At 36.5% G+C, this 12,590-nt stretch overlaps 1 protein-coding gene across 3 annotated transcripts in view; it reads right to left on the bottom strand.

Annotated features, from left to right (window-relative positions):
• The window catches only part of prickle2a (prickle homolog 2a), a 38,947-nt gene that overhangs the window by 11,999 nt on the left and 14,358 nt on the right, over nt 1-12,590 (bottom strand). Inside the window, exon 2 of one of the 3 annotated variants that reach the window (XM_027167220.2) lies at nt 1,803-1,959. The exons of 1 other annotated variant lie outside the window; for it this stretch is intronic. In XM_027167220.2, the coding sequence (XP_027023021.2) occupies nt 1,803-1,937 (135 nt within the window). In that variant the 5' untranslated portion in view covers nt 1,938-1,959. The remainder of the gene's footprint in view (nt 1-1,802; nt 1,960-12,590) is intronic. One more of the 3 variants, XM_047799950.1, reaches the window with a different exon arrangement.

The following is a 12,590-nucleotide window of genomic DNA, read 5'->3' as shown; positions in this document are numbered from 1 at the left end:
GGCATAGAATCATCATTTAAAAAACATGTTAATAAAATCAACTAGAATTAATTTTAACTGTTAATATGGCAATAAAAATATTTCTTATTCAAGAGAATATAATGATCAGTTTGTTTTATCTATCTATCTATCTATCTATCTATCTATCTATCTATCTATCTATCTATCTATCTATCTATCTATCTATCTATCTATCTATCTATCTATCTATCTATCTATCTATTTCTAAATCTAATCTGCAACATAATCTCAGCAAATTACAAAATCTGGACAATATCCATTTTGATACATATTTAATTCCCATGTCGACAGCCTGAAGTATATAATATTTGTCACAGTTCACTATCTGACGAAAGCTTGAGGCTGACTCAATGATAGTGTCACTGAGTCACTTATTCTTTGTTTTTTTTGCTTTCTTTTGTTTTCATTTTTTCTTTTATCACATTATTAAAAAAAATCCTACTACCTTTTGATTTAGTCTCTTATGAAACATTTAAATGAGACATGCAACAAGCATCTTTTTTCAAAGTGTTATGTTACGGTTATGTAATTCCTGATTATTTATTATTATTACATGAAATAAAATGCACTCATCAGACAAACCAAACCTCCCCTTGTCATGAACAAGAAACACATTCAAATTTTAGAAATCATTTAAAATATCCATCCACTTCTCTCTGTACCAGCTAAAAAGAATGGGAGGTTTGTAGATGCCATGGTATATCCGTGTGTGTCTGTGTGTCTGTATGTGTTTTGAGAGAGATTATATGTGAGATAGGGTGTCATACAGAGTCATTATTTAACCCGAGTCATTTCTATTCCTCATCTGCCTGACCATGAAATGTTCTACAGCTTATTGGATATGGTCAGCAATTCTCATATTCCAAGGTCTCTTCTACACACACCCATACACCGAACTACATTTATTTGCCACATAAAATGTTATACATCACATGATCACACCTTTTTATCACTAGTTTCGTTTCTTTTAAAACATCAGTCGCACACAGGAAGAAAAACTCCGTTCTTCAACCGTGACCTGTTCCCATGGCTCTATATAAAACCATCAAAATGCCATGATCTATATGTAATCATTACACAGCAATATACATATATGGGCACAACAGCAGATTATTATCTCTGGACTTATATCTGGGTATAAATTCTTCAAAGGTGATTTGTCCAAACATTTATTCAACCTACAAACCGCTGCTTTGCTGGGAGTGTGAAATAAAGCTCAAACAAAATACATATTTACTTTGACATCATTTACAGTACATCAAGGCTGATTATAGCAGAGAGGATTTGCATCTCTCCATCAATTCAGGACAATAGCAGTATGTTGACGTATCACATTAACGCGTGAGCCTGAAATGAAGAAACTAGCCACGATTGTGAATCACCAATTTTCTAAGATAATTTTAAAATGATATGATTATTACAACTGTAAAACCATCTGTACAACATCAAACTATATCTTTTGGGTTTTTTTTTGGGTTTTCTCTACAGTTAATTAATACTATGCTACACTACTAAACCTAAATCTAACCCTAACATTAACCTCAGTAATAAAAAGGAAACCTTTCATCTCTTTCATTTTTTTAAAATAAAAGTTGCAGCCAAATGTCCCTTCGAGGTCGTATCCCTATGGGTCGATTTGTTCCCCAACAACACACAAAGATGTGAACAGGCTTTCTGTATCCTCCATAATATATCAACACTAGCTATATACTGTACCTCTAAAAGTGTGTCTCTGCAAAAACCACTTATGTGCCTCTGTGTGTTTACATGGGGAATTTTACCTGTTCAGGTTTGAGGCCCGGTGGCACCCAAGCGTATTCCTCCAAAGCGCAGCCGGAGTCATCGTCGGAGGTGGAGTTCCTCTGGAAGTCAAACATGAGCTTAGACACCGTCCTCTCCATGTCCAAAGCCATCATCACCGCCTCATACCACTCTCTACTGCGCACACAGAAAGAATGAGCCTTAATAAAGGACTATAAATCCTAGCAAGCTGCTCCTAACACATGTACAGATGTGACCAATCTGCCTATGAAATATTCAATGGATGCACATTGAGCAAAGTAACAATGCATCATCGATATCTCTAAGCGAAAAAACATCCTTATGTCCAGATTTCGTTGCAAGTTTGTTAATATACCGTACGCCGTTGATCACTATTTTGTTGTCTAAAATATTTAACGGCCTCTATGGGCCCATCTAGTAAATGATGCTTAGTTTGATTATGCAGGTCTGGAGCAGAAACATATTACATGCACGTGTCAAACTAATATGGCCACAGGTGAATTAGACACCAACATTTCGATTAGATGAGTCTTCGTGACTGATCTGTGGAGTGATTAACATCACTTATAATTTACTGATTAAAATTCACACCAGGGACAATGAAAGCTCAAATTTACTCTGTAATATCGAGAACTGTAAATAGTGCAGAATGAATCTGACAGTTAATCAAAGGTGCTCTGATCTAAGCAATCTGATAATATAGGTGGACATGTATGAATATGCATTTGCATTTAAATTACTTTGGCCAAAATTGATCTCTGTGAGACTGAGAGTGAGTGAGTGAGTGAGTGAGTGAGTGAGTGAGTGAGTGAGTGAGAGAGAGAGAGTGAGAGAGAGTGAGAGAGAGAGAGAGAGTGAGAGAGAGAGAGAGAGAGAGAGAGAGAGAGAGAGAGAGAGAGAGAGAGAGAGAGAGAGAGAGAGAGAGAGAGAATATATGAACTCACAAATAGTCCATGATTACCTGAGGATAATGTTTATGTACTACAATGATTCTCCAAAATGAGGAAAATTAAGAAACTACACAGTGTGGTGCCAATTAAAAGCTAATCATAAGAAGCCTGAGGTTTTAGGTGTCTATGAACTAGTATTGCATTATTACAGTCTGGGCTGTTCTAGGTACATGTGGTATAAGCAATTGCTTAAGGTCCCAAAGCCCATATTGTATACTTACATATATATATAATTTATGTATATATATTCCATAATCTATCAAGTCAATATTCTAAAAGTGTATAGTTTACAACAACATTTTATGAGCTTCACATTGCTTCCAGTGGAGAATTGACAAATGGCTTAGCTTACTTCTAAATATGCTCATGAGCCACTGTTCTCATCATCATCATCATCATCATCATCATCATCATCACCACGATCATCCAGTGGCACAATACTAAAGTAACACCAATGTTATTAGGTACAACATATAGAAATATAAGTCTCTGCTGCAAAACTGTAATATATTTTGATGTAAATATTAATTTCCATACAGACACTGTGTCTAAAGTAACTTGCTGTCAGGACTCAGCCCGGACTTTTGGCCATGTGCCTTTGTTTATCTTCCTCGTCACATGTCTGCCCCGCCTTCGTCTGCTCCTCCCTGTCTCCACACCTGATCCATATTGTGTCATCAGTGTCTTTTATATTTAAGTGAGCCGCCTTGCCGATGGCAGTGCCATGTGTCGGGTTTCATTGTCATGTGTCGGCAGTCATATTGTTTTAGTGATTGTCTCTTACTGTTTTGTCTTCATTATTTATTAAACCCCTTTCATTTGAAGCTATCCTGCATACGGGTCTGTCTCCTTCCTTCCTGGTTGTGACACTTGCACTGAGGCAGAACATATAATCTGTTCACTAGCTCAAAGAATGTGGGTCTCTAGAGCTACCATTATTCCCAAAGTGACTTGTATAGACATTTTCTTTTGATTTTTTAAATCAGTAAAATGTACAATGTAGATGATGGCAGATGACTTGCAAAAGATCCTACCTTTTTAGATAATCTCAGCTGGATACTGTAGAATGGATTCTGTGCTGTTATCATAATGTCTGTCCTATGCTTATTCTAGGACTCTAATTCACAGTAGGCTCATATTAAATATCCTTTCAGCAAACAGTATTGTAGAGTATTGCAGAAGAGTAATGAATTATAATCCCTCTGTCCGTACTATTTTAAGTCTAGTTCCTCTAAAGGTTCCTTCCTTTGGAAATCTTTCTTCCTTTGGAAATCTCAGGAAATCTTTCCATGACACTATTGCCTTTGTCACATGTCAAATTAACAAAGCCACAAGTGCATGAAGCACCAAAATGTAGATTAGACAAGCCTTCATGACTGATCTGTGGACATCTACATCACTTAAGGATTTCTGATTAAAATTCACACCAAGGAAAATGAACGCTTAAATTCACTCATTAATACAGAGAAATAATAAAGTAAATAATGCTGGGTTTGAAATGAACCTGAATGCTATTCAAACCTGCTCTGATTTTAGCAATCTGATCAAATAGGCAGAAGAATATAACAATGCATTTGCATTTAAATGACTTTATCCTAATAAAAACGCACACAAGCCCTCATTTGGGATCTCTAAATCTTCATCCGAATTTCTGTAAAGCTGCTTTGTGACAAAATCCGTTGTAAAAAGCGCTATACAAATAAAATGGAAATAAAGTTGAACATCCAGCAACAAGATAGAGTTGCCTTTTGTTACAGTTATGTACACAGAAACCACACAGCTTTGCTTTACATATCTGATTAAAAGTACATTGTTGTGGGTAACTTATGCTAAGACTGAACTTCACATCCTAGTGCCTCAGGAGAGTACACTGAATTAACAAAAATAATGTCATTATTTTATTTATTTTATCTAAATTTCTTCATTTTATATCCTGCCCACTCTTTAATTACACGACTTCGTTTCATTAAAGTTTGTGTTAAAAGCCCCGCCCCAAATAATATGATATGCTGACAAATAAGGAATTTTAAAGCCATATTATTTAATTAAACTCAATTTGACGTGATCAAGGCGCGTTTTAGTGCTATGAGTCTTCATGTCGTTTTATTGTCCCTTGCTTTCATATTAAATTGCATTCACATTTGATAAAAAAATTGCTTTTTGAATCTTCAGTCCTTATTTTCTGTCCCAGATTTTTTGTGATGTAAAGAAATCCAACATTTCAGCTGCCCTGCTACAAGAATTAAGACTAAATGACCATAAACAGGTTTAATACTTTTAATGTGTCTGATTTGACTTGGCAAAAGGGAACATAGGTAATTAGTGATAATGGTGTTTACTTTTACGGAAGCGATGTTGTAACACGGCACAGACAGTTTTACACCTTGCCTAAACAGTGTTGACGGCAATTAAAAACTTGTTGCTGTAATGTGTTTTTGTTAAACTGAGGCTGTCCAGTGTAGCTCAGGCTATACCATCCATATTAAGCTCTTATGGGATTATTTTACAGTGAATATTTTGGGGTCATATAATTTTAATGCTGAATTATTAACTGCCCTGGTTAACAAAGTCAAGTATTATTTAAATGAAAACCTCCTATTATTTAACATACAGAGTTTAGATATTTTATTCTTGCTTCCTTTGTATAATTTTGACTATTTGTACTGCTGTTTTTGCAGTAACTGAGAAATAATGGTCAATTCTTACTGATGGATTGGGTAGAGACGAAGGTGCTTATCTTGATTATATTTACAAGCCAACAGTACTAAGTCATATAATGTAGGGAGGACAATTAACTGAATCCTGTATCTGCTTTATTCTACCAAACACAAAAATTTGTACCTTTTTGGTGATCAGTGGTAAAAAAAAATGGTTTGTAGTCTAATGGCCTCAATCTGTAGGTCCAAGTTAACTAATCGTTTGCTTGCCAGCTTTTGTTGCTTATCTGCCCACAACATTTAAATACACTCTGAGTCATAGCTGACTCAAGATAGTGTTCCTAAACCAAAAGAATGGTGATGAAGTCCCTTTATTCAAGATGAATGCACTGTGAATATAATGTGTGGATGTATATGCTATCTTTTATACAGCTGCCAACTAACATGTGACAAAGTCTCACTAAAAGTCAGACACAGGTTTGATACATGGTGTAGCAAAAGGTAAACTACTGTCAGATCAGATGGGAATAGCTTGTAAGGTGTAGAACTGCAGAAGTGAGAAAAAAAGAGAAATACACAGACAAAAACTGATCCATGAGCACTAGGCATTCGATGTATCTATCAAAGCAGTATGCAGTAAAATGTCCGAATGGCTGGTTTTGCAAAAATGCTGAATTTATCTTTAAAGTTCTATTAAAATGACTGTTTCTTTCATGCTTTGTACATCATCTGGCTATTTTCTAATGGTTAGTTGAACATGTACGTGCACATCTGTACCAGTAAATGTGCTTTCTTTTAGCCAATCAATGCAGCTATAGGTGTTGCCACAGGCCACATTTCTAATTTGCAACAAGCAATACATTACACAGCCTGAATATCACTTATGTTTGGAAATGTATTCATGCCCCCAGGCCACCCAGGCACTGTTTCAACCTTTTTTTAATCAAGAAGAGACTAAACAATAGCGCATAAACATACCAAACAACCACAAACCCACTTATCCCACTTATAAATTCGGATTCTATGATTTGTGGTAGTCTGGTGTGACACAAGAGGAATCTGTATGCATGCACACATTAAAGCGGGTGATCAGTGACACACAAAAGAGAATGAAAACTAGAGGAAAGACTTCACACGGATCTGCTTTAAATCTTATCTTCTCATCAGCATCCCACAAACCCCAGAGAGAGTAAGAGAGAGAGAGAGAGAGAGAAAGAGAGAGAGAAAGAGAGAGAGAGAGAGAGAGAGAGAGAGAGGTGCAAAACCCTTGCTAAAAGAAACGATTTTCTCTCTCACGTGTCCTGCCTCATCTTTCTCTCATTCCCTCTGCCAGTGGATTTGACTGTTTCTGTGTGGGTGTGTGTGAGAGCGAACAGGAGAGAGGAAGACGAGAGAGAGCGGAGAGGGGGAGCGAGGGAGAAAAAAAGAACTCTTATTTATGTAAAAGGCAATGTGAGAGGAGGCTCTCAGCTGAAGCACTGAATGCTGTTTTGCTAATAGGTTAACTCTTTGATGCACGGCCAGTCTTTAAAGAAAAACGACTGAATCTAAATTAGATCTAAAAGAATCGACCAAATGTGACATTAATATTTTAGTAACAAAATGCAAACACTTGCTGATTAACCTAATGTTTTTGAGGCACTCACTCATCGTGTGAAAGATGAAATGGTATCTAATTTTGAAAATCAAGTGAAAAGACAAACAGTTTTAAACATGTAAGAATTTAAAAAGATTCTTTTGGCAATAACGATGACGATGGTGAAAACACTGATGAGCTCCACACACTCCAGCGTCAAGCAGCAGCTGCAAGTGGGCCCTCCATGTCGCATAATGCGGCTGTAATTACTGGATGTGTGCTGATAATTAACCCTTAGTGATGCCTGCATGTGACCATGTAATAGTATCGGTGCTAAAATGACACCCTCGAGGCTGGTTTAACGTTTCTGCAAGGAGCCCTCATCCAAAAGCATAGCTAATTTCTAGCTGTGCATACCAATAGTTTTTTATTGTGAGAAAAGCAACAGACATCATACGACCATGCAGTAATGTGGTAACACAAAGTAAACAAATGACAATGCAGAATTTCATTGCAAAGGTGAATATATCAGAAGTGAGAATACTGACCAAGTGCAAATGCTGAGGGATGTACACGTGTATAATAATTTTATTTTATTCTTATTCTGAATATAGGCTAACTTAAAAAAAAAAAATTATAGCCATGGTCATAGCCACAGCCATGGTATAAAGGAGCAGTTGGTCATTTTTAGATCCCCTCTGATGCCTGCAATGTGGGTTGCTATTGCATAAAAACAGTGACAAGTCTTTTCCATCACTCAGTAAACCCAATCTGTTGAGATTTAAATATGTGATTATAGGTGGCCTTTTAAATAGGTTTCTAGTATAGAAAACTGTAAAATGATGTAAAATACTAAATACTCACACCATTGCATATCTATTGTATGTGCATAAAAATTCTATGTGTTTAATTTGATGTTAAAATAATACACTATATGGTCAAGAATTTGTGGACAGCTGACCATCACATCCATATGAGTTTGTTGAAAATCCCAGTTCAGATTTATTCTGGCTTTACAACCTCCAATTTTAAGGGAAGCTTTCCACAACATTTTGGAGTATGGCTGTTTGGATTTGGCTTTTTAGCCACAAGAGCATTAGTGAGGTCAGGTACTGATGTCAGGTGAGGAGGTCGGGGGTAGGAATAGTAGGAGCAGTAGGAATTTCCATTTATCTCAAAGGTCTTCAGTGGAGTTGAGGTCAGGGGTGTGTGCAGAACACTTGAGTTCTTCAGCTCTAACTTTGGAAAACCATGTCTTCCTGGGCCATGCTTGTGCACAGAGGCAATATCATGATGGAACATATTTGGGCACCTTTGTTCTATGGAAATTTTAATGCTACACAATGTTACAATTGTGCTCTTACTGACAGTTTTGGATGTGATGGACAGGTTTCTACGTACAGTACATTTGGCCATATAGTATATGATTTTTTAAATAGGTGTAGAAAAACCTAAAATTATATACTGCATCGCAAACACCAAGGCAACAAATGTTTAGGGCAGTGGATACAATTCTTTTGATTCAAGTTCAGCAAAATATCCTACAGGACTTAGTCCACTTTGCAAAGCCTGTGTTGTCCCTGTTAAAGCTGAAGATATAGCCTGTTTTTATGTGCAGTAAACAAATGACAACACATTAGGACCGGCTTAAAGGGTTTACATTTTTTTTAATGGCAGTGAATATACAGAATTGCACCATGGGAAACCTTTTCTTATTGAAAAGAATGGCTTTGTCTGATTTTTCACTACACTAGCCATAGTTTTCTGGGACTTGCAAAAATGTTTTTTTTTTTTGTTTTTTTCCCCCCAACAAGAGCCTAATATGACTTTACAAACAAACAAGCGATGAAATCAGAAAAAATACTTTTCCAATTACACCAGCAGCTAGTTGCTGATGCAAGCACTACATGGATTAGTGAAAGCTCATAAATATTCATATGAAATAACAGCCATTAAACAGAGGAGATAAAGCCAATGTTTAATGACCATAATGTAGTTTTAAGAGGACCGTATTTGCGAAAGTGTCTTCCTCTCCCATTTGGAGAAGTTTCTGCCAGTAAGCGCTAACATTCACAAAGCCTATTATCTCCAAGTGAACAGAACTGTTTATTGACTAGATGAGAAATGCAGCAAAAGAACAGTTATCATAACTTTTAGAAAACATTTTCTAGTTTAATAACCTTATATGCACATTGTAAAGACTATTATGGTATGAGCTTGGAAATACTGCATTTCCAGAAAACTGGATTTTACTGATAATATCTGATAAATTGAAACTAAAATCTAGCTGTCATTTGTTGTTCATCATTGGCACTACACTAGGACTACAAGTAAAATGATTCTGAATGTTATTTTTTGCTACAATACGTTTTTTCTGTTTTGATTTTGCAGTGTAGCCAATATAACAGCATATCATGAGGCGGAAATAGTATACGATTAACATATGCTTTAACAGTGAATATTATTGTGTCAGATTAAAAAGTATTTAAAATATTTCATTATAATGAAATTGGTGTAATTGGTGTAATGGTGCTACATTGTAAAGTTGTATTGAATCTCATGACATTGTATTCTATGGTTATTATACCATGAACTTTTACACCAAGCACCAATATTCATGTTGTTTGAGATCTTTTACAGTCAATAATTAGTTTGTTATTCAAACACAAGGCGAATTATTTAACAGATTTCTACTAGATATATAGATGTCTATCACATTAATAAATAATTCTACAGTGGTCTGAGTGGTGTCTCTCCTACACCCCCACCCCCCCAAACACACACACACACACACACACACACACACACACACACACACACACACACACACACACACACACACACCAATATGATCAATTTAATAATGTGTCATTATAGCTTCAGTTATGATTAAGAAATAAGATCTGGTAATTTTTTTTAATGTCAGTACCATTAACTGTGTGGAAATATGACACTGTGTTTTTGTTTGCTATAATTCTCGAGGACATTACTGATAGTTAGCCCTGAAAATGGCATCGACCTACACTATTTTGATGTCTTTTAAAACTTTTTTTTAACGCCTTTTGAGGGGAAGTCAGTCAACGAGTCAGTGATTCACATGTTGTGGCGATAAACCTACCCCCTCAGTGATGAGGCAAATACTGTGCAAATCACCTGACATCACCACAGCAGTACGTTTTCCCTCGTTTCCCTCAACTGGTATGATATAATTTTTTGCCAAATGGTAATGCCAGTTTTACAATGATTTCTGTCTGTTTGTATAAAAAGAAAATAACTACAGTATGAGTTGTCAATGTGGTCAAGCGATCTTCATAATAAAGTATTTTTTACTTTTCAGATCCTCTATGGCCAATTAAATGTCAGCAAATGACATTTACGTAGACAAGTCATGTATTGAGTGACTACTGTACCATGAACATGCATTCCTGCCATGGTTTTTATGCCAATGAAATTATGCCAGTTGAAATGGATAGAAATCTCTTTCCCCTACTCTTGAATCACAGCTCCAGCTGTTGCACAGCAGACACAGACGCCAAGCTGACTTGGAATACTCATCTTGCCTTCATCAGGACTGTTTTTGAAGTCTGCAACTGAGCAGGGAATGAGGACTGTGGAAATAGTTGGCTACTGGGTGATAGCGGTGATCAGTTCCATGCCTATTCGCTTGCACCAACTGCTCAACCACAGACTGTAGACGAAGAGAATTTATGACAGTGCACACCAGAGGTCACACTGCATGGAGGAGAGAGCAATAAGCATTTGGAAAATGAGATTTCATATGCCTCCACAAGTCATGAGGAAGACTTAGAAGAACACCAGAGAGGACTCAATAACAGAACAACTACGAAGTAGCTGTCCTCTTGGCAAAACTGGGAGGTCCAGCTATTTTTGGCACGTATCAATGCCCTTTAGACTGTTGGAGCTGCATATACAAAGTCATCTTCTTCCTAAATTTGATGTGCTGCCATGAGGAAAAAAAACCCATACATTTATTTTAAATAAACCTTCAATTTGCTTGCATCTGTTATATTGTATTTAAAATAAAATAACTGATCTGAATGCTTATTTATTATTTTGCTTTTACTACACCTAGTGAACAATATAATAGATTGTGATGATCTACACTAGGTTTAATCTGGCAGCCTGATCGCATAAAGATAAAGAATAAACAAGAGCAATGTAGTTTGATTTTGCTGTAGTGCATGCCAAAGAAATGAGAACTATCTATATGTCTGTCTGTCTGTCTGTCTGTCTGTCTGTCTATCTATGAGGTTTTATTCATAACAAATCCATGAATTAGTAGCCAGACTAAGAGAGCATGTCACTTTAGACACAGCCTAAAAACCCTGGAGGCATTTTTGGAGGCAAAATCCTTGCTGAACCATAATTTACCCTGAGTAGGTATGTACCAGTTCGAGACACTCACCTGACTGGAATGTACATCTGATGCACACAAAAAAGGCAATATACAAACAAGACAGACAAAATAAAAGCAGTGTTATAATGAAAGAATATTCTAGAAATGTGGTGTATTGACTAAACTATATGTACTATTTAGGCCCAGGTGTTCTGCTAAGCTGCAATGGGATCATTTTCTTTAAGATACTCTGAAGATTTTAAAGTTAAGGTAAGAGTTGGGATAACAATCTATCTATTTTTTTCCTTTACACAGGTATCACTATCAGGATATCAACCTTTGTATTCTATATACCAGATCTCAAAGAAAATCAGTAGCATCGTCCATCCTTAAAGGCTGTCAGACATTCATAACGGTCGCCATGGAGCTTTCAGGTCTCCGTGGAAACGTTGCGCAGCTGCGAGCCTCGCGCAAGGAAACAAGCTTGCCGGAGCCGATGTGTCATTAAATCCGCCACACAGTGGGAGAGTAATGAAGACAGAGGGAGCTCACTCTGGCAAATAGCTCCCCAAATAAAACCAAACACAACCCAAGGAGGCCCTGCTTGCCTTTCTCAATCTATCTCCCACCGAAATCCGGATTGAATTTGGACACCCAGACTCATCTTCTCATGGCACATGGCAATTTTATACCTCATTTCACTTACGTACTCTTAAGTCATACTCTCTTCCTGAAAACTACAGGGAATTTTTGCAGTAAGAAAGAAGTGTCTTTCAATACATCCATACTGGTCTGAAATGGTCTCAAATGACAGGTCACAGGAAATCATATCAATATACGTGTGCAGTACTGCTTCAAACCAGTCCCATCGCTTTAAACACAGTGTTTCACAGTGTTTCTACTTATGTCTGTAATTCAAAGAGATTTTTTGTGCAATTGGGCAAGGGCCATTTTTATTGTTATTCAGTCTGTTTGTAAGGCTTAACCTTTAAATGCATATCTGATAAGAAATATCTTAATAATGTGCTTGACATTTATCTAACACTGTGCTACAAACAACGAAACGCAGCAGATTACTATTTATACTCTCAGATTTTGTTTATGTACCTCATAAACATGTTAAAAGTGAATGGAGATACATCTATGACTATACATAATACAAGCCTCTCTTGTGTAAACACTTTTTGCTCATAGTTATAAATGAGCCAATAATAGAACAATAGTACATATAAATGTCACTGATACAT

The sequence above is a fragment of the Tachysurus fulvidraco genome, chromosome 14 (genome assembly GCF_022655615.1).
Source record: "Tachysurus fulvidraco isolate hzauxx_2018 chromosome 14, HZAU_PFXX_2.0, whole genome shotgun sequence".
NCBI classification, from domain to species: Eukaryota; Metazoa; Chordata; class Actinopteri; order Siluriformes; family Bagridae; genus Tachysurus; species Tachysurus fulvidraco.
Note: the sequence above shows the minus strand (reverse complement) of the source record. Positions and strands in the feature narration are given on the sequence as shown.